Below are 22437 nucleotides of genomic sequence, written 5' to 3'. Positions count from 1 at the left end.
CCCAGACGTTAGTAAAGCCAAGCTAAGTTGACTTTTCTGACCAAAAAGGGGCAGTTCTTTTTCAAACTATTACAGAAAAAACATAGTATTGTTCAACTATGGGACCAAATAGATTGGTAACCTGACTACTTGGAGGGCTTACGCCCTCACCACACATAAGTTGAATATTAAACAAGCATATAATGGTAGTGTAGGATAAAAGCTAACGAAAAATCACGATGAACGGAAAAATCAAAGAAGAAAATGCCGTTAATTAGACTGATGATACTAGAAATATGCTGATTTGGTGATTTACTTTACCCTCTGCCTCTACCCTATGTTTTGGCGGCCATTTTGTTTTTTATCAGTAACAACAATGTGCTAGGATGTAGTCTTGTGCCCTACTGTGTTCTTCCGACATGAAACACATTCACAACAGCCCCAAATAAAGTATTTCCGTCGACTTCTGGTTGTTTTTCTTTTTTTCCTCAAAAATTGACGGCCATATTGAATATGCTTAATGTCTCGGAAGTAGCAATCAAGCTAATTTTACCTTTCTAACCCTAAGGGATGCACTTCTGTTATAAAAAATTACGGAAAAGAAACATTACAGAGTTTGACTATTGTTCCTGTAGGAGAAAGTGGATATTTGTCATTCTAAGTTGTGCAATATCACCAGTGACGTCATCGTGACGTCACCATTGCTCTCATAGATGTCCACAGTGAGTGTACGTTTTTTAAATCTATTTATGATATCATAATTAGTACTGTTAGTGCTCGTTTTAATGAAATCTGAATGTACATAAAATGCTGAGTCAGCATATTTAAGAAAGCGTCTCATCCGGGTACTTGTGAATTTTGGAGTTGCCCCCCGATCCAAAATTGACAAACACCTAAGGGTCATTCATCATGGAAAGTTTCATGCTTTTATCAACTTTTGCACAATTCTGGATATAATTTGGACTTAACCGCCTGACTATGGGTATATTTACAAAATATTATTTATACAATTACTTGTATCGTTGAAATTACTGGTACGTGTGGGTTCGCACATTTCAGTTTTCAGTAGAACATCCCCAAAAGAGTGAGAGGTCTGTGCAAGTCTCATCGTATGTTGATTCACATGGCATTAAAACCAGTCGCAGATCCACGCGTAATTCTCCGCTTTTTCAATATTTGTTTGTCGTTCTTAAACGTTGTTTTTGGTAATGATGGATTTACATTTCACGTATATCATCAATTGTATTAAAGGCTTTTGATACTCAATATGCATGTATTAATATATACATATACGTTTCTGGTTTGAAGACGACAAATGAAAAGTTTCCAGGTGTAAAATGGAATATCGTATTCGATCCCCGTGGTATAACGTATGTGTGCCCTATTATTTTATGCATATATTTATTTATTTTTGATGAATTACGTTACTGTAAAGAGAAGTTTCAACAAATACTAATGTAATTATGTTTTGTAGAAGGCTTGTGGATGTTATACACGGTATACAACTATATATTCATATTGGGTTCTATCTTACAATTCATATTGTTGGATACAGGTATGTGCAGTACATGTAAAATGCAATACGCTTTTAGTTACGATCAGATGGACATACAGTATTGCTACCCTCTACCAGGGCGACAACAGACCAAAATGACCGTCTATTTATCTAGAGACATATCTGTGAATATCTATGGAAAATCAATCTGTCGCCCTGGTAGAGGGGACAGTATTGCCCTATATTGAAAAAAGTTTATACGTTATCATAGTATATTTTGATTTTACTTCCCAATCTGCTGATTGATTCCTTGGATAAGTTATTTAAATTGAGTACGTAAATATGTGTCAATTAAAATTAATTCCAGTCTTTGGTATAAGCAATTTGGACGTGAAAGTGACGACAATAAAAAATTTCTTCTAGAGCGTGGTAATTTGGGAAATTTTAAGTCCAGTCACTAAATTAAGGCAATGCAAAAGGGCAGCTCTAAAATACAAGGGTCCGCTTTTTCGAAGGCCCGCTATTCCGAAGGTTTGAGGGTCGGTTATTCCGAAGGCCCGCTATTCTGAAGGTCCGCTATTCTGAAAAACTTTATTGATGCGATAGCGGCGCTTAAACGAATTGTATTAGTTGCGTAATACCTCCGTGTTAAAGAAGCGACCGGTTGTTTTGTAATTGCAGAAGTGCTACTCTGCACTCTGATTACTTCTTTCTCCGATCCCTGTATCGGTAGCCATAAAACAATTCACTTTATTATGAATGTATGGCAAAGACCGTAACTAAACTGTAGATCACAAGGTTAACTGTGTAAAGTTTGATATTCGGTCGATTTGCATTCTTTATACTAAAAATCTAGATGAACAAGTACCTGTACATGCACCTGTGCGTAAACCGGGTATTCTGCGGATAAGAAATAAAGTAAAGATGAAGTTGCAGATAAAAGACAAATATAAGAGAAGAGTCTGTGGCATCGAATAAATAACAGCTCTCGATGTCTTTGGAAATTGAATAAAGCCGTAATGCTAAATTAAGTTCAGAAATGGCCTACGGTAGCTCCTGGTACATGCAACATGCATGTACCAGATTTTATTAATGAGCTTTCCGTTCAAAGTCCGCGTAAATTTGAAAGAAATAAAACCACTACTTAATGATATCAAAAATCTGGAAGAAATAAATGAACACCTTTAATTGATATTACGTTATTAATTACGTTCTAATAAGATAACACATCAAATATAAAACCCTATACACTTCCCAAAGATATTATTGTCATTTCTGCCATTTGTCCTTCGACCATTTGACCATTGCCTTCTTTCGTCACAGAGCAATATTATCCACATTACCAGATAAGTTCCCTTATCTTCATTTTGAGACTGCATTTTAAAACCCAGTAATTTGTATGTTATTGTATAGAGTACTTATTAGTATTATTCTAATTTCATGAAACTATTTTAGTGAGATCAAGTGAAATTCCTACTTCGGTTTATAAATGTAAATTTCTAAAAAAATCGGCTGCAAAATGCCCCACTGTAGGCCTACTAGTAGCGGGGAAAAGAACTCAGCAATAAAACGTAGGTGCAGTATAAAGTCGAGTTATTTTATCAGATTAGGATAAAACGTTCTCATCCCACACTCAAACTAACTTCTCACCCAGGTGCCACTGAGTACATTACTGATTTTGTCTGTCTGCCAGAGATAAGACACCTGATGAAAGTGAAAAGAAGCATGGAACGAGTACACTGATTCTTTTCATCTTCACTTCAGCAACCCGTCATGTTATACCAGTACTGATTACCTATGTTCATTAGAAATATTACCCCTTGCAGGTTTCAAAGAAGGTTCACACTAATTTTATGGATGACAACCGCGCGCCCATAAAATCCCATAAAATTTCCAAAAAAAAAAATCCACTTAAAAAGTTTCCACATATGAAAAGGGAGAAAATGCATGGCAACTACAGGTAAAACTATCGTAATGAAAATGATTAAAAGTACAGATACAAAGTTGTGATCGTAATGAATACATTGTACCTTTCATAACTGATACAATATACATTTGTTAAGAGGTTAAACAGTGTAAGAGAGTTAAAGAGTGCATGTGTTGTTCAATAATAAAAAAAGAATAAGGGGTATAGTTATCATTCCTTCAGGATGATACAATGAAAAATCTGTATTAATAGAAATGGCGACCTAAGGTCAAGTAACATACCATTGCCTAATAAGAAAATGATAATATTTTGGTAATGACGTAATGATGGAAAGTTATGGAAAAAGGGATAATCATAGACATTGTGTAAGAGCTGAGGAATTATTATATTACTACATGTAAATAAGGTAATGTAGGAGAAAGACTTTGTGATACATCATGACATTGGAATGATGATCTATAGGATAAAAGAGAATACATTGTAACTGGAAAATAAGAATATACGAATAAATCTTTTAGGCTCCCAAAAGATGTATGTTCTTCATTTATAGTACTGGCAAAATAGAGGTACTATAAAACTTCGTTGCGTAACCTGTGACTACTTACCTGTAACAGGAGTGGTAGTCCACGTTTCATTAATTTGTACAGGGAAGACATGTCTAGTACGGTATACAAAGCCCAAAACGTCCGCCTAACCTTAACCTGTCCGAATCATATGAGATCCCTAACCATAAAACATTTGATATCTTGTCGAAAACAAACCAACGCCAATTAAAGTAAAACTCCCTTCTTTGGAGGAGGTTATTCGTGTAAATATATAAATGTATATGTACATGTACAGGTACCTGTATATCAGAATCCTGTTTATATTAACGTTGCATGGGACCAACACTGTGACCATCAAAAAGTCTGTTTACTACATACAGTAAATACTACATGTATATATATATATATTTGTTTCATAAATACGGTAAGAAACGAAGCATTATCTCATTGTTCAACGCGTCCAGGAAACATTTTCTTTGGTGCACTTTCTCTAATTTGATAATATTTTTCATTTATCAATGCTCTCATTAATATATACAGGGCGATGCAGTAATAGATCTGCATGGTGAAAAAGTCATACTGTTGCGCCAAGTAATACATTTATCAACCCATTTATAGAGATTAGAAACCATGCAAACGACGACTTTGAGAAAACCGTTTTGAAATGGCCTACGGAGATGGACTGCATGTATTTAACCATATTTCATGGACTTCAATCTACCAACTCAGTACGTTACACTGTTTGATAGACTCTATTAACACCCCAATACTGCTTACTGGGTATATGCTGTCATTTTTCTATTGTACAAGATCACGTTCAAAAGCAATCATTGAAATTATTCTCGGTGCTATAAACAAGTGCAATAAAGGGTACCGGAGAACATCAGCATTGGTCAGAATTGTGCCGGAAGTGACGTGTAGTGGTGTAAGACGTAAAGCTAAGTGGTCATTTTTAGCTGGAGGTGAATGGGAATGAAGACGTGGGCTTAGAGAAAAAAGCAGTTATTCTAACAACACGGTAAGATAACATTTTATCTTTATGCATTTGGGGCAGAGAATACTTGTAGAAACAATAGGCACATGATATGAAAACGTGTCACGGAACTTGAAGGTGCAAAATCATGGTTAATGTGCAGACAACTTGTTTTGAAATACATGCTGCATCGACCGCCAGTGCGACAAAGAGCGTAAAGGGAAAATAATTCCCGGGAGGCTATAAATCGTTGTCATGTGGAATTTTGGCATTTATATAATCTGATGTGTCCATATCTAAGTATTTTTGGGTGTTTTGTGGTATGGGCTGCAATTATAACGATGTTTTAGGGTCTTTGAAGGACCTTGTGAAAACCAGGAAGTACATGTAGTTCGTAACTGACAACTGAGTCGTAGCGATCCACAACTACTGTGCAAAGATGTATCTATTTTTAAATATTTTGACGAATTTTTTATCTTTATATGTCCATCTGACATGAAATTCTACACATATGATCACATTAATACACCTTTTACACCGGGGTAGCCACTTATCAGTGACAAATGGCAAGACAAAGGTGACATTCTTTTTTTTTTTTTTTTATTTTTTTTTTATTATTTTTTTTTTTTTATTGACACAATACTTCACAAATACAGCATATATGTAGTACAAAAAAGAAAACTTCAGTCACTCCCACTCTCACACTTAAGAGAAAATATACTATGTTATATTAATTAAATTTTTTATGGTACGTTAAACATTCAGGTTGATAAGGAATTGATAACATTTGAAGTGTACCAGAGTGACTTATCTATTTTTATCACAATTTTTTAATTTTTATTTAAATAAAGGCTCCTGCACACACTCACACATACCCAACCTCACACACACTAGCACGCACACCCTATTTATATACAAACAAATATATACAGATTTATATACATGTATAATTAGAAGTAAACTAATAAGTAATAAAAAGTAAAAAAGACAAACTGAAACAAAGGTGACATTCTGACAGCCTCTTATCTGAGCTAAAAATCACTAAAAATCACGGGAATACCTTTCCCTTTACGCTGTTTGTCGCGCTGGCGGTCGATGCAGCATGTATTTCAAAACAAGTTGTCTGCAAATTAACCACGATTTTGCACCTTCAAGTTCCGTGTCACGTTTTCATATCATGTGCCTATTATTTCTACAAGTATTCTCTGCCCAAAATGCGTAAAGAAGAAATGTCATCTTACCATGTTGTTTGAAAAACTGCTTTTTTCTCCGAGTCCATGTCTTCACTCCCGTTCACCTCCAGCTAAAAATGACCTCTCAGCTTTACGTCTTACACCACTACACGTCACTTCCGGCACAATTCTGACCAATGCTGATCTTCTCCGGTACCCTTTATTGCTGCTTTGTAGAAGGTTAAACTGTCATCGTGATGGCATGCATATGCAAATGCAGATTAGGTGAATCTTTTCGGCGTTATTTGACCATATACATAATACTTATACTCCCTGTGAGGTCTGAGTGCCTGAGCTAATTCTTTAATCACTCTTTTGGTTCATGGTGAGGTCTTTGTGCTCTTATACTGGTAAGTCTCTGCGAAATCTTTTGAACTAATACATGTAATTTAATTATTTTTCTTTTTTTAATGTGCTTGGAGCGACAAATAGCGCCGTATAGCGGCGGAGACACTTGCTTCACTGGTGTTGAAATCAACTTTATTGATCTAGGCCTCATTACATTGGAGTCACCATATGAATCATTGGTTGCACATATATTTTAGGGTTTCTCAAAATAAATCTGTTGCACCACTGTAGTTGGCTTTGTCTTGGTTACACGTTGTAATACTTTTAATGAAATTAATGCATTTGTTTGTTTTTTTTTTAATTCTTTTTTAAAAACAATTAGGCACGAAACTATATATAATGCAAACGACACGAAAGAATTAGGAGAGTTCACTGCTCATTTTCGTTGTTACATCTATATAAGCATCAGTCGGACTCCGTTATACATCCCAGGGTTTGCTGGGTAAACATTAAAAGCATATATAACAACTGTTCATTTTGGCAAAAAAAGAAGAATTTTCCTGAGGTAAACGGCAATTTTCCCACATTTACTAGTAGTCAATGAATCCATTTTTACATTCAAAGTTTGTCCCTGGATTTTTTTCTAAAAAAGTTGCTTTTTTGTGATTATTACAGAGTACAGACATCAGTGGAAGTCACGAGGTCCGACGGCAAGCGCAGATTTCAGAATAATTGCTATAACTGGTGTTTTTGTGGTATAATAGAATATATAATATTTCTGAGTCACTTACAATGTATAAACTGTGAAATCAAGTTCTCATACGAAGAGTTGTTAATCCGTTAAGAATACAATTATAGGAAAGTTTGGCGTAGTCAAACGACATTTTATGGCGACAACAATCTCCTGAGCTTATTTACGCACGTGCGCATTCTGCACATGCTCAATTGTACCCTAGAGGGGATTTCTCCATTGAGGCACATGTTGCTACTTATACCATGGGAAATCACTGCCTGAGCTCATTTTGCTTGATGCATTCTGTTGACGCGCATGATACGATTAAGCTACAAGTTATCTCAAATCTTCAACTGAAATCTTCAGTTCAAAAAATTTCATCGGCTTTTACTTCTATGAGAGCTTTCCAGCAGTTCACTCGATGTGTTGAAGCGTACACTTGACAGATTCTGCACAACTTCAAGCAAGGATCAACAGTACAATTGCCGACTGTTACATGAATGCGGTAAGTTTTATTTTCTCTAGCGATTTAGCAGTTGCTGTTGACTAAACGTTCTTTATCCATGGGTTTCTTGTTTGCACCGATAGCGGTCACGGCGACTGCACAAAGAAATTAAAGGTCCTTGCGTATAGAATCTCCAGTCACCTGATGACATGGGAGGATGCAATGTCCCGAAATTTATTGGATATCACATGGGCACCTGCTATGCCGATTCAGTTACCTACCTGTACTTTTAGTTTCACACTTCTATCATATCCCTTGTCAGACGTTTCACGGATCAGTGTAGATACCATAGCAAGCTAGATTTTCTTGCTCAGTCTGACCTGCACATCATTATAAATCAGCTTAGTCCAAAATTCAACCCTCCTTTCCTCATCAACTATTCGTTTTTTTTATCACTGAAGTTATATACTGTTTACTTATCATTGAGTTTCACATTTATAACTCTGTCTATAAGTCTTCTGAAGAAAATTTGTGGTCTTCTATCAACCCCCACCCTTCACACATCTCTGATATTGGGGTTCACTTAAGCCTCGGTCACAACCGAGAATCTCACTTCCCATGCAAGTCCTTCTTACGTAATTTCGAGTTCGCAGACTGCCCGTAAGCACGTGCAGAGGATGTTGGACATGTCCAAAAGATTCTACGAATAGCCTGCGAACAGCGAGGCCGCAAGCGTAACTTAATCCTTTCGCACGGAGTTAGCAAGAGATGCTCGCGTTGTGCAAGACGCACGTCGCAAGCTATGAAGGAACAAGTGCTCTTTGCGTGTTGAGTTAAGGCGCACGCCCTCACAACTAACGAACAAAGTCGAGGGCACACCGGGAATGCGTCGCACGTGCGTCACCCCCACGCCTGGTGTTTAAAAGGCTTGCTCACGACGCACGCTCGTGTCTTTACAATGAACGTCGACTGTGTAACGTGTACAACAATTTCCAAAATTTTCAAATTTTTGCTCAATTTAGTTTCTGATATGCCTTCAAAAGGCAAGAGAGAGAAGCTTACATAGTAGAAAAAAGGGAGGAGGAAGAAGAAAGAAGAGGAAAACAGGGCGCAAAACTGACGTACGCCGTCAGTACGTCACCACAATCATGTGAGGCAAGTGTGAAGCAAAACTGACAGAAAAGGGCCCTACTTTTGCCATGCGTTGCATTCCCTTCGTAAGTGGTGAGTGTGTGCTTCGTACACAGGAAGCAAGACAAACTCAAGAAATCAGTACATTTTCTAGGTTGTCGCTACTTGCAATTAGCGTCCCAGCTTGAAAGGACATCACATGTGGCCCTTGTGACTCACAAGGCAGACTATCCTCTACCTCTACGACCTCCACGGCCCTCGCAACACCCAAAAATCGGTTGTGACCGAGGCTTTACTTAGGGCATTGCAACTGATAGAGCATCTTAAGAAAGTCAGCAAGTAAATAGTTATTAGCTTTTCACTTTTCAGTAAACATGATGATTTTACATGGGTATTACAAGCCCCCCTATATTGTACAGAATAGTACAGATATGGAAGATTTAAATACCTATTGAAGCACATTGCCTTCATTTCAGTTTTATTCTATAACCTCTGTCCATTTTCTTAGGACTTCTCTCTTTTAGCTTTCAGTAGGATATTGCAAAACTTTCCCACCCTAGCTAATCGTAAAAACATGTGTAGTATTCCTGACCCATTTTCAAGTCACAAGGCTCCATGAAGAGTTTCCTGTTCTCTGATTTAAATTAAAATTACAACCCGTGTTATTGAATATTCGACATAGTGGGGGCCTCTTTGCAACCCCACAAATGAAATTTGTGCAAAATTGTTGGTAAATGATAACTTTTGCTGACTCGTCACATCATAATTTTTAGGATGATGAGTCTTATTGAATATTTGATATATAATTTTTATCCCTAAGGCCATAACATTTAATGCACGCAACAATTTGCTATATTGTTTTTATTGTTAAAATGATTAGGATAGTGGGGTTATATAATAAAAGCGGCTTTGTTTGGCCAAATCATGAACAATCAATATTCCTTGTTGCCTTCTTTCTTGTTATGAATGAGACTAGGAAAGTTTGTGGTACAATGAGATGGAGGAGACAAAAATTTAGTCTAATACCGCCTTAATTGCCCAAATCGTGTAATGTTTAAGTCGTGTAATGCTTTCTTCTCTCTTTTTTTAAAATTGCTTTCACCTTTGTCAAAAGTATTCTTGGTCATTTGCATTTACATTGCCATCTTGGATCTCTAAGAGAACACCCGCTACTGATAAAATCATTGAACTGTTTTAGCTTTACATTCTATAATTGAATCTAACAAACGGGTTCTTTGCCCTGATAGGAAATACCCAGCGAGAGTCCGTTAACAGTGACCGATGGAACACGAAAAAGACAAAAGGGGGGAAAATAGTGACAGGAGTGCATTTCTTAACAAATACTCTATCTGAAGATGTAAAATATTCTACGAAATTCAATAGTTTGAATTCTAAAAAGACGTTTTATCTAATACTCATTATATAACGCGAAGTTGTCTGTTATGTCGTACTGCACGGGATGGCTTTGACACGTAACCATATACGAGTGAATTTTCTTATAACATCCCTATGGCGCCCAGTGCAAATCTTATTGCGAAAAACAATGTCGGAGCTGACTGTTTAGTACTATCTTGGCTATGGGTGATGTACCCTTCCAGGTTGTTCCGGCTACTTCCCAGACAATTTTTTAATTTGAGACGGGGTGGGATACGCAACATCCCATGCCATTCAGGACATGAAGCCTTGCAATTTTAATCGTAACCAAACGGATCACCGCCATAACGTAGGTAATGTCCCTTTGTGTTCGAAAGAACTAATCTTGGTTAGGGTCCGGTCATTATTTAATGGAAAAAAGTGACTGGAGTGTACAAGGTTGATGGACTGAATAACCTTCATTTACACTGATCCTCATAAGTTAAGCAACACTTTCTTATTTCCCAAATTCTATTTTTATTGAGGCAAAATTTGTACAATAGCTAGATATTTATCTTTTTTTTACTTTGATTTACTGGACTGTGACATTTGAGAACTATTTACTGTTGGGCACGGTAGAATATTCAATGGGGGTGCCACTTCCGAAAAATACAGTTTGACCACGCCACGCCCAGTTTGGCTAGTTTCATGGGCACAATTTGTTATATTGTACCAACCAATGGTTAGAAGAGGACTCAACGAAGTAATCAGATGGCAAAAAATAAGAAGCCATCAGAGACATATTGCAAGGCAACAGAGAGTAGCACCAAGTCAAGTGTCCAAGCAGGTGGCAAAATGGCCCCCAAATCATCATGTATTGGACAAGCATCTTTCTGGTAGAACAATATTAACCGACACAAGAGATGAAGATGTTTGGTTCGGTTATGCCACCAGGACCAATTCATGTCGGCCAAACAACCGAGAAACCTTTGGCCTGGATTAGGAAGAGCTCGAATCAGAAGGCAAGCAGTCAACAGGCATCTTTTAGAAGCTGAACTTCCATCTAAAAGACCTCGTCAAAAGCCACCGTACACTTGTCAACAATACAGAGACGAAATACCACTGGGGCGCATACAATCACACATTCAAGCAAATCCGGGAAGAAAAATCATCCATAAAGCACGGTCCGTGCAAGACGCGCTGCAACAGCACGGTATCCCAAATTTAGATTGGCCTGCATATTCGCCAATTCTCAATGTAATCGAATATGCTTAGGATATGATTGACATAGCAGTAAATGAGAGGCAACCTCGAGTTAGAAGCATTAGAGAGCTTCAGCGGGCAGTAATTGAAGGATGGAACCGGCTCCCTAAGCAAGATTGACAGAATTTAGCGGCAAGTTGCAGGAGACAATAATGTGAAGCTGTTGTTCAAAACCAGGGAAGGCACAACCGATATTTATTGCATAATAGACGATGATAAATCGTCTATTATTGCATAATAGACGATTTATCATCCATTATCTACAGTCTTCTTTTATTAAAAATAATTCGTAGATGATTGAACTTTTTTTTCAAGATAAGCTATTTTAATCAGCACGTCCTTTTACCTGTGTGAGCATAAGTTTTTGACACATGGTTTGGCATATTTTAGTACCGTTTGGTTTATAAAGTTATTTTGATTATAACAATAAGCTATGTGTTGCATTTCTTTAACCGAAATATTTAACTTGAATAAGTTATTTATCAAATTTTAAAGAAATATGCATAATCCCACTAACAAATGAAATATTGATCATGGTATAAGAAACTTTTGAAAAAATCGGGGTGTTGCTTAACTTATGAGCATCAGTGTGGTAATTATCGGAAAAATGAAGAACGCTTAATTCAGCCCTTTTGATTACTCCTTGTCTACTGAGCAAGAATGGGATTGAATCATTAAATCAGATCGTCCCGAATAATCAAAGTCATTCTGTTATGTAGGCAGCATTAAGTAACTTCAGTGAATTCACTGATAAATGTTCGAGAAATCATTTTTTCCACTAACCAGGCATAAGTAGAGAGAGCAGTCCATAATCCAGGATCCAAATGGGATTCTTGGTTCTGCCATGTTGAGGTGCGTTACGTCCAGATATGAAAAAACGCCCATGGTATTTGGATCAAACCATTATACATATTTATTCCATTAGAAACTTGAAATGCATTCAGGGAATTCACACCGGGTCCAAGGCATCTCAATTCTCATTCGTAATAATTTGATTTATTAATAGATTTGTTGTAACCGACACGCACTACTGTACATTATATAGTGAGTTGTGTTAACTGTTGGCACTCTGTCAACAGGCACAGCTGACGCTTGCTGCTATCAATAATGCTACAGCCCAATCCTATCGCATGCTGCTATAGTCACAGCTATCGCGCGCATGCTGCTCAATTTATATAAGAAGTGGTACTTTCCCAAAAATTGTAATAGGTGTTTGTGACAGAAAAATCAGACAGAAAAACGAGCCAAAAAAAAACTGAAGATCTGTCGCATTAACGTTATCTTTCACAAAGATAAAAAAGAATCTTTCGGTAGGAGGTAACACACGGAATTCAAGTAGCATGAACGGGTCGAGCAACGGTTCATAAGTAAGAACAACTTTTTTGAGGAAAATTCGATTTGGCGGGAAAATCCCAGGTACGACACCTTTAGTTTTAAATCAACTACGTGTAGGCAAGCAATCACACAAGAGTGCACGCACGCGCACTGTTTGTTATTCAGAAAACGTTACCCACCCTATGTCATTATTCAAGTATTAAACTTTTCAATTTCTACACTAAAAATAGAGCTATCCTGACAGAGCTTTCGATCACATCCCTGATCTTCTTCAGTGTGATATCATATGGGACGATCACTGCTCACCAGTGCTTTGGTGATTGTGTTGTCCCAAATGTGTGACAATTGGTGCCTCCCCCATCTCTGTTCAAGCTTGGGTTATGTGCCCCGATGTACGTAAATGGCCTCCTTAACCCCCCTTTCATACCAAGAAGGGTCCCTGTCCAAGATCTTTACTCTCTCCCACGGGATTTCATGTCCCGGATTATCTACATGAATGTGCCTAGAGACCTCCGAGGTGGTGGAGCTCCGTCTTTTATGTTCCATAACTCTAGATTTTAAAGTTAGTAGCGCAATTTACCATATAAGGTGCCAGGGTAACAAGAACTGTGAATGTTAGAAAGACTACATCGGGGAAACAAAAAGAACATTTGGGACAACACGATCACCAAAGCACTGGTGAGCAGTGATCGTCCCATATGACATCATGCTAAAGAAGATCACGGATTTGATCGAAAGCTCTGTCAGGTATAGCTCTATTTTTAGTGTAGAAATTGAAAAGTTTAATACTTGAATCATATCCTACGACTACACCGATGAATTTCCATCAGAATATGTCATTATTGTTTTACAGTTATGAGAATGTGCTCTTTAAGAGTCGTTTGTCTAACACCCCATTTCCATAGATTTTTAGATCGATCTATCCCTGTGGGGAGTCTCACTAGATTACTGTCAGCTTGACCGGCTTAAGCGTCTGTCCCGCCTACTAAAAGCTGTAAAGGGGTAATTAACCATGGTGCCCGCTCGGCTGACTGCAATTTAGCGTGCACCCCCAGGGAGTTAGGTCGATCTAAATCTCAATGTCTAGATCGATCTAAATCTCTGGGAAAGCACCCTAATAGCGCGTGTTTACAAATCGTGTGCACTGTAATTGACTCATGTAGACAGCGCGGCGTGCCTCCAACAACGGTTACAAGCTTAAGTCTTCTTAGTGGGATATTGTCCTATTCTTGACGGAGTTGTTCCAGATTATTGGGTGGTATGTTCTTTTCTTTACCGACCACTCCAAGTCATCCCTTCGTGCTAAAAGGGTAATTAGGGCTCAAAGATCCCAGCAGGCATAGTCGCGTTGGATCAACGTTGAAAACAGGTTGATACGTTGAATTGCCGTTGATCTACCGAAAATCAACGTAAAATCAACGTTGATCCAGCCACGTCAAAACACCGTCATAATGTGACGTTGACTCAACGTTGTATTTCGGTCATTGACACAACCTTGCAGACATGGATTGTAATTTAAAATATTAATTATTGAAAACGTGATACTTTGTTTATCAATACTGTAACTAACTTTATCAAAATAATAAAAAAAAAGTGTTTTAAAGTAAAAATGACAGTTGTTTTGTGTCTTGAGTGAACTAGTGAATTTTTTTAACTTGTTATTCAGAAATACATTCCAATAAACTGAATTCCTTGCAAGGTTAGCTAACACTAGGATGAATGTTGTTATCTGACGTTGAGTCAACTTTCAAATCCAATGTTTATCCAACGTATTATCAACCTTATGGTTCAACGTTGTTCTAACGTTAAAACAACATAATTTGCCCGCTGGGATGGCCGTTCCAGAACATTGCGTGTCTACAACAAGTAGAACATTGCGTGTCTACAACAGAGGAGAACTGTAAGCAAGTGATTTTCCATGATAAAGCCTGTAGTCACCCGTGAAGACACATATTACAAATGAAATGAGATATGGCTCACACGTTAATAGGCACACTGCTTTTTAAAGACACACCCTCATGTTAATCGTGTATTAATTTGGTGATATTTGCCAGTGTCTTTTCAGTTTTATGGTCATGTAATACTGTAACCTTTGTTGGTTACTAATTTTTGAGAGAACGGCGGCTTGAATACACAACAGATAAATTGTGTTTTAAATAGTCTTTATTCCTCTCATACGGACTACAGGCTAGCACGCAAGCAGGGACAGACGTGACGATCTCCCGGGGTCTCTCCCTTTCTACTATAGAGTCCCAGTTTTTATAGGGAATCGTACTGATTCCTGCGTGGCATAAATCTATTAGTAAATAACTATATCCGGTATGAACGGTCTATCATTAAAACTAGATACAGGGACTTCAATATCTCTGAATATGGATATATTCTCCGAGTTGGAAGGTTACATAACGCTTGGACCTGGGACTGTCAGATTGACTCCATGAGAGCCAGGGGGTGCTGGACTCTGACTAGAGAGTCAAATGACTCCAATTTTATTCTTAGTGTAGTTATACTACTTGAAACTATAATATGCTGGCATTTGGTTGGTTTTTGTGACAAAAAATTGACTTTGTATGCATCTTTAAATCCTCTTTGTGGCCGCGATGATATTTGCCATGGCTTTACCATACCGTGGCTTTAATAAATAGAATAAGCTGCAATTAAAATATTGAGAAATACTACGCACTGTACTCCGCTATCAAGTTCCATTTACTTGCAACCTTTAAGCTTGAGATTGCGTGCAATGTATTTATCATTAGCTAAGACTTTATATTCATATATCCAATTTTTGTTCATTTTATTCTCTAAGGGTTGATAATGGATAAAGTAATGGGGCAATTGAGTCACTTCCTACGTAATGGATCGCGGTTCGCGAGCTGCCAATTGCATAATATTATGTTGGATTGCGCAAAGCTTATAGCTGAACTCTGTAGATCATGAAAGGTGGGGATTACTTCCCGCCAACTATTTGAGTATCATAAGAATTGATACTACATGTACTTTAGGTAAGTGTTGAGAAATGTGGACAGAAGCATGTGAGTTGAATGTAAAAGGGGAATAGGGTTGGGTGGGAAAGTGAATAAACGAAGGCAGTAACTTACCCTTGATTGGTATTAATGTTGTTCGGGGTTGACTTCTACAGGGTACTTTAGCGCTTGGCTTATTCGTCAGTACGACTGAGCTGTAAGCTAAAGAGTATCTTCGGGAAAGCGCGAAAGAAGCGTCGTTTCTGTTATTATCCCCACGTGATTCAAACCCGCGTCGCGATTGGCTTATAATGCCAGAAGATTAAATGGATGACGTAATGTTATTTACACAGACAGGTGTAGGAACCGACTCGGGTAAAATCTTAGCTTGATAAATCAGATTATGGGCATGCAATAATCTTTATTTATCATTAGCTAAGACTTTATATTCATATATCCAATTTTTGTTCATTTTATGATCTAAGGGTTGATAATGGATAAAGTAATGGGGCAATGGAGTCACTTCCTACGTAATGGATCGCGGTTCGCGAGCTGCCAATTGCATAATATTAAGATGGATTACGCAAATCTTATAGCTGAACTCTGGAGATCATAAAAGGTGGGGATTACTTCCCGCCATAGAAAACTTATCGTAAAACCGAATGGTGGGGCTCGGTAAGTTTTCTGCCCCACCCAAAAATTGATATAATGTGTAACAATTGTAAGAAACAGGCTGAGATTAGCTTGTAAAATACAAATATGATTTAATGTCTCTCAAAATGGAATACAGAATTAGTATATGAATTATGAAATTCAAAGATCTCCACAGTCCAAGACCCCTGGACCGAGGACCACGGAGGATTTTGGAAGTTGACCCATCAAGGAAATGGGAATATACCTATCAAATATGAATATAGAATCTCTATCCTAATAACATAATTTTCTAGAACCTAAAAACCTCCAAGAACCAAGACCCCTGGACCGAGGATCATGGAGGATTTTTTGACGTTTACATATCAAATTAATAAGCAATCTGCATGATAGTGATTGTTCATGCCCAGTTTTTCTTTGCTCTCGGATTAGCAAAACATGGTTAAGTGACAATTACAGACCGTAGTACCAAGAATCCTAAATAACTGACGTTCTATAAGATTCACTATTCTATTTTTGAATACAATGGACACGTGCATGGGCAATGAATATTAGTGCCCAGATTTTGTGAGTGCTCTCTTATTAGCATATTGAAGGAAAACATGATCTGATTAAGTGACACTTCTAGTCGCTAGTGCTAAGAATCTGAAACAATATAAGATTAATAAAAATAATTAAAACCGGAGGTATTTTTATATGCGTCTGATGTCCATCTGCCTAGGAGTTTGATTTGAGTTTCCGACATGCCAATACGTGAAGCACTGCCAATACGAAATCTATGGCTTTTAATGTTCAGGTGGGAGAGGTTAGCTGTCTTCACACAGTGTTCTAAGTAGGCTATATATATATTGAAATCCTGGGTGCGAACTGGGGATCCATCAGCGTGAACGAAGAAGTGTCTATAGCTTGTGCTAGGGCGTAGGGATGCGTATTCGGAGACCCATCTCACAGGACATACCTTAGTCATTTGTTTGCGAATGATCACAGTGTGATTCGAGTTCTGACTTGCATGTTTAAAAGAAGGGAGATGTAAGGTGATGGTGCCTTCAGGCTGATTTATCTTAACGTTTTCAAGTTGAAGATGGTGGTCGGTATCGCTGGATACAACTTCACTTATCCTCAAGAGTCCAAAGAATGCAAGCGTAAACATGGCAGCGATTAAGTGTGCTTCGTAGGCTGACTGCGTACAGACGGTAAGACCCCATTTCCATAGATTTTAGATCGACCCACCCCTGTGGGGAGTCTCACTAGATTACTGTTAGCTTAGCCGGCTTAAGCGTCTGTCCCGCCTACTGAAAGCTGTAAGGGGGTAATTAACTATGGTGCGCGCTCGGTTGACTGCAAAATCTCTGGGAATACACCCTAAGACTCTGTATCAGAGTATGTAGGACTGACAAAGTAACTGGGGACCTTTTGTCGCATGAGGGGTTTTTCTTCTCCAGACCTTGAATTGCTAACTATGAAAGCAAACGTTGGGCCCGGGATGCTTGCCATCTTGTATTTGTAGCTTAACGCAGATAGGTGAGTCCTGATGAATGATGGCCTGTATCGTTCACTTAGATATTGTACAACTAGGGCTGTGACTGCTGGATCTGAAGGGAATGCTTTCAGGCCAATTTTTTGTTGCAATTCCAATAAAAGCGGCTCAATTTTGCTGTAAGTCCTCCTGGTGTTCTTTGCGAGGGCAGCTTCCAATGTGCTATTCAATTCTTCAGTAAGTTGTCTAGTGACCAAGCTGGGGGAATAGAGGTAGGATGAGGATCTGCCAGTGGTTGCAGTCTTCTGAAGGCCTGTAAATTGGATCGAGAGAGGGCATCAGTGGCGCAATTGTCCACGCCAGGTATGTGGGTGATTCGAAAGTTAATGCTGTTCTTTAAACAATACAGAATAAGTTTTCTCAATAGTAGCATTATAGAATGGTCCTTCGAGGTGCATTTATTAAGAATGTAAATCAAGGCTTCGAATGATCATTGCCCGAAAAGACTGTTACTTTTTTGTTTTTCAAGTGATCTCCCCAAACGAAAAAGGCCAGGACAATTGGATAAAGTTCAAGAATGGCAATTTTGAAACCTCTTAGTTCCTGTGGCCACTGACCATAAAACCACTTGGTATCACATAGTGCCCCATATCCATTACCTCCGGATAAGTCTGTGAAAATGCAATCTGCTGAGGACAAAGACCAAAGATCATCGTAGAAGAAGCCCCGCCCATTAAAGGTTTGGAGGAATATTTTCCACATAGAAAGGTCAGCACGGGCTTCATTGTTGAGGCGAATTTTGTAGTGGGGTTGGGTCGTCCCAATGGTTAGATTGATGAGCCGTCTTAAAAAGGCCCTCCCGACCGGGATAATAAAGCAGCAGAAATTTAAAAGGCCAATGATCGATTGGAGGTCATGTAGTGTTATTTTCTTTTTGGATATGTGGGCATGGACTAGTTCTAGGCAGTTTTTGATTTTTTTTCTGGGGGCAAGCGGGCCTCCTGCAGTGAGGTGTCCAGTTCTATACCTGCGAAGGATATTACAGTAGCTGGGGAAGTAGTTTTTTCCGGGGCTAATGGTACTCCTATGAAACGATCAAGCCGTTTTTGACATTCTTGTTTGGTTGGGGCCAGGATGAGGAAATCATCAAGCAAGTGTAGGATATCAGGTATCTGAAACTTGTTTTTAGCTATCCACTCTATGGCCGAATTAAAGGTTTTGAATTTTTGACAACTGGAACGTAAGCCCATGGGTAAATTTTAATCAAAATAGTTCTGTGATTTTAGGGAAAAACCCAGTAGAAAACAAGGGGGAGGAGATCTTTCACATTGATATAATCATCATCCCAATTTTTTTTGTCTCGATTTTGAGTTGACGTGGTGATCTATATTAGTTCTAGGAATTTTCTTACCTGGAGTACCGAGGTCATGGGCTTCATCTTGGGGCAAGGTGTGGCTGGAATAGTGATTAAAAGGGGCGTGGCCTGGAGGGGCATAGTTGTGGCCGCATGGAATTGAGAAGAGAGATGGGCGGTGTTGGCTTGGACCATGGGGTAGTGGGCGGGCACGTTGTGTTGGGCTTGGTCTGGGTTGGGCACAGGCTGGGAGTGAGGCTAGCCTTGATAATGGAAGGGAGAGGAGGGAAGGGGGTTTCTCACATCTGTTATTGACTGAGTGGAGGTGGGAGGGAGTATATTGAGCTTGGTCGGGGGCATGGGAGAGATAGTGAGGGGGGTTTGTCACGTTGGTGCCTAGGAGCCGGGTCTGGGCGGGAGAGGCAGTGGGGACTGGAATGTTTCCTGCGAGTTGGGGGTAAGGGAGGGCTTGTGAACTTGAGGGAAAGGAGTGGGATTGGGGGGGGGGGGGGGGAGGGCGAGGCTGAGCTTGTGTTGTCGCTGTCCCCATTGCTGCGAGGTTGTGCTGACTTGTGGTGGTTACTGTGTTGGTGGCTCCTACTGGAGGGGTTGAGGTCACGCTGTGGCTTTGTGTCCCGGCTACTGTTGTTCTGGGTCCTGTCATCATTGCAGGGGTTGGGAATATGCTGTATGGGGTGCTGGGGCCGGGGGTCATGACCCAGTAGACGGCTTCCCCCAGTGTTGGGATTCCCGGGGGTTGATCCATGTTTCTCTAAAATGAAGAAAGGAAGTATAGACTCCATATGGCAGAGATGAGAGGGATAGGAGAGCCCTGCCAGCTCAAAAGAGGAAAGCATAAGGAAGTGTATTAATAGAAATAAATGATTGATTTATAATCTGGTTCACTGAGATGAACAGAACAGCTTATTTGAATGCTAGCGATTTAGTTTTACAAATTGCAGAATCTATGTTGCTAGGCCAATTGCTAGTTAAAGATATCCATAGTAATGCACTGTGTTTGTTATCGTAATAATAATTAATTAATGGAAGGTTACAACTTATGTACAATATGTCGGCAAGTTAAGTTGCAATAGGTGCACAATTAAGGGTGCATTCCCAGAGATTTAGCCAGGCGCTGCAGCCATTTGTATAAATAAGAGAAAGCCAGGGGCGGATTTAGGGCGTCTTCTGGGTCTTCCGGAAGACGGTCAGATTTTCAACTTTACGTTGATGGGTATCTAATTTTTTCTGTCGGAAGACGGTCAAAAATGGAGGATGGACCAAGAAAGATAAATTGGAAGACTGTCAGAAAATGACCCTGGATCCGCCCCTGAAAGCGGCCTCGTAATGGGCCCATTGGCAGAAATCAAGGCGAAAGAGTAATTGTACGTGAATGTAACTATCTAAATATAAATCAAGCTATAGCATATTTGCACTTGGCTTAAAGGGTTTGCTTCATGCCGTCAGAATGGCCTGAACGGAACATATTCTTCAGAAAACATGCCCAACTAACGATATCTTTATCCAAATACACAAATTAAAAGCTCATTTTGTAAATTTTTGGCTTTAAAAAACGTCCTATTTGCTCGGCCTGGGAGTTAATGAGCTACGTGGTCACGTGGTCCAATGACGACAATCGAGCCACTGGAGAACAGAGCGTGCTTAGCTGTCAAACTGAGCTGCATTGTCTACCTGTAAGATGACTTCTCTGGCTTCTCATAAAAGTTTATACTCATTCAAATCTCTTACCCGAGGGGTCTAAATCCTCGTGAAGCTGTGTAAAACCATTTCCCGTCTAGTCATTTCTTTAACAAGCATTTCATTATGGTTATCCCAAGTTGTATAAAACACTGCATTTGAATGAGTTAAGGGAAATGTTGATTATTGCATATGAGGTCCATGTTATTTGTGAAATTCAATTTATTTTATTAAACCGCTGACACTCCGTCTTGCATACTTTTATTAAACTGAGGTAAACAATGCCCGTTACCTTTACAAGTCCTATCTTAATCATCCATCTACCTGGAACTTCCTTTACCTCTTAATTAGAGGGTTAAATGGCATTCAATTTGTCTTGCTTGTATCGAACGCACTCTCTATCTAAGCTTTACTCCAGTTATCTCAGGTAAAAATCTACCTGTGCGTTAGTTACAAAGCGCAGCTCCCGTAGACCTGGGGGTACTAGATAAAATCTGAACACCAGGTTTATCGAGGAGCTAGAGAAAGAAAGGAAGAATTTTTCCTGCACAACTTCATAGGAATTTTAACACGGACTTGATCCAGCTTAGACCTCCAAACTAACAGGGTGACATGGGCAATTTTCACAAACAAATCATAAAACTATATTTCAGTTAACCGCCTTCAAAATAAATATACTGTTCTGGGTAAATTAAAATAGTTATTAAATCGCAAGAATATTTTTGACTTAAATGATGATTTTATTATTAATGGAAATTAAGCTACTATATGAGGTACATTTGCTGTGATTACGCTGTCCTTCATGTTTTGCGTAAGTCTACATTTTGCTGTATGTGCTTGTAATCTTTTTAAATATATGCGTACAATTTTTGCAGGTCTGGTTACCCCCCTGTTATGTGATGAGAGTATTAATTTGGCAATTAGTTCCTTAGCTTATTTGAATAGAATTGCAGTGTAAAATTTTCAACAAGATGTTGGCGAAATAGCCCATTACTCTTTGTAGGTATTTCCCCCGTCAAAGTTTGTCTAAAATTATCTTTCAATCTTTACTCTTTCAAAGACAGTATAAAGTTACCTGACATATTTTCGTGTAAACTTAATGACAAGCCCAGTGTCTCCAGTTCATTCCGTACTCAATTTTACCCAAGCAAATTTTTTTCTTGAGTAGATCTTTATAGCACGTTGTTATAAGCTTACAAATTTGCAAAAAAAAAAAAAAAAAAAAAAAAATTGCGTACTGACGCAGAATTTGCGTTTCAAGTTATAAAATAATCAATCTTTTAAATTATTTAATATTTCAGATGAAATAATCTTCAGAAACAAATCCTCAAAGCATAAACGAATTAGGATAACGAACCATTTTATTATAGCAGTTCCCATTTTTTCTTTAATATAACGCTCTTTTTCCTGTTTTTCCTCAACACGTTTTCTTCCACGGAAGCTTCAAGATACCCTGAGAGCAATTTCTTTTATTAATGTTCTCGACCGTGTTTGAACTTAATTGTTTAAGTATTGATATTTAACGTCATTTACAAATACCAATAAAATAACCCCATGAAATAAATGAGATATATTGAAAAATATGAAAGCCCACC

General features: G+C 38.6%; 1 protein-coding gene across 1 annotated transcript; it reads right to left on the bottom strand.

Annotated features, from left to right (window-relative positions):
* Positions 1–16331: 16331 nt before the first annotated feature.
* LOC147764163 (uncharacterized) lies at positions 16332–19950 on the bottom strand. Its single transcript, XM_087001407.1, has 2 exons — positions 19202–19950; positions 16332–18103 (listed from the first exon to the last, which is right to left on the bottom strand). The coding sequence occupies exons 1-2, from the start codon at positions 19908–19910 to the stop codon at positions 17676–17678; spliced, it is 1137 nt and encodes a 378-aa protein (XP_086857533.1). The 5' UTR covers positions 19911–19950; the 3' UTR covers positions 16332–17675.
* Between the last annotated feature and the right edge of the window lie 2487 nt (positions 19951–22437).

This window comes from Lingula anatina, chromosome 1, assembly GCF_051362555.1.
Source record: "Lingula anatina isolate TDL-2025a chromosome 1, LinAna3.0, whole genome shotgun sequence".
Classification (NCBI taxonomy): domain Eukaryota; kingdom Metazoa; phylum Brachiopoda; class Lingulata; order Lingulida; family Lingulidae; genus Lingula; species Lingula anatina.
This window is presented reverse-complemented; position numbering and strand designations above follow the sequence as displayed.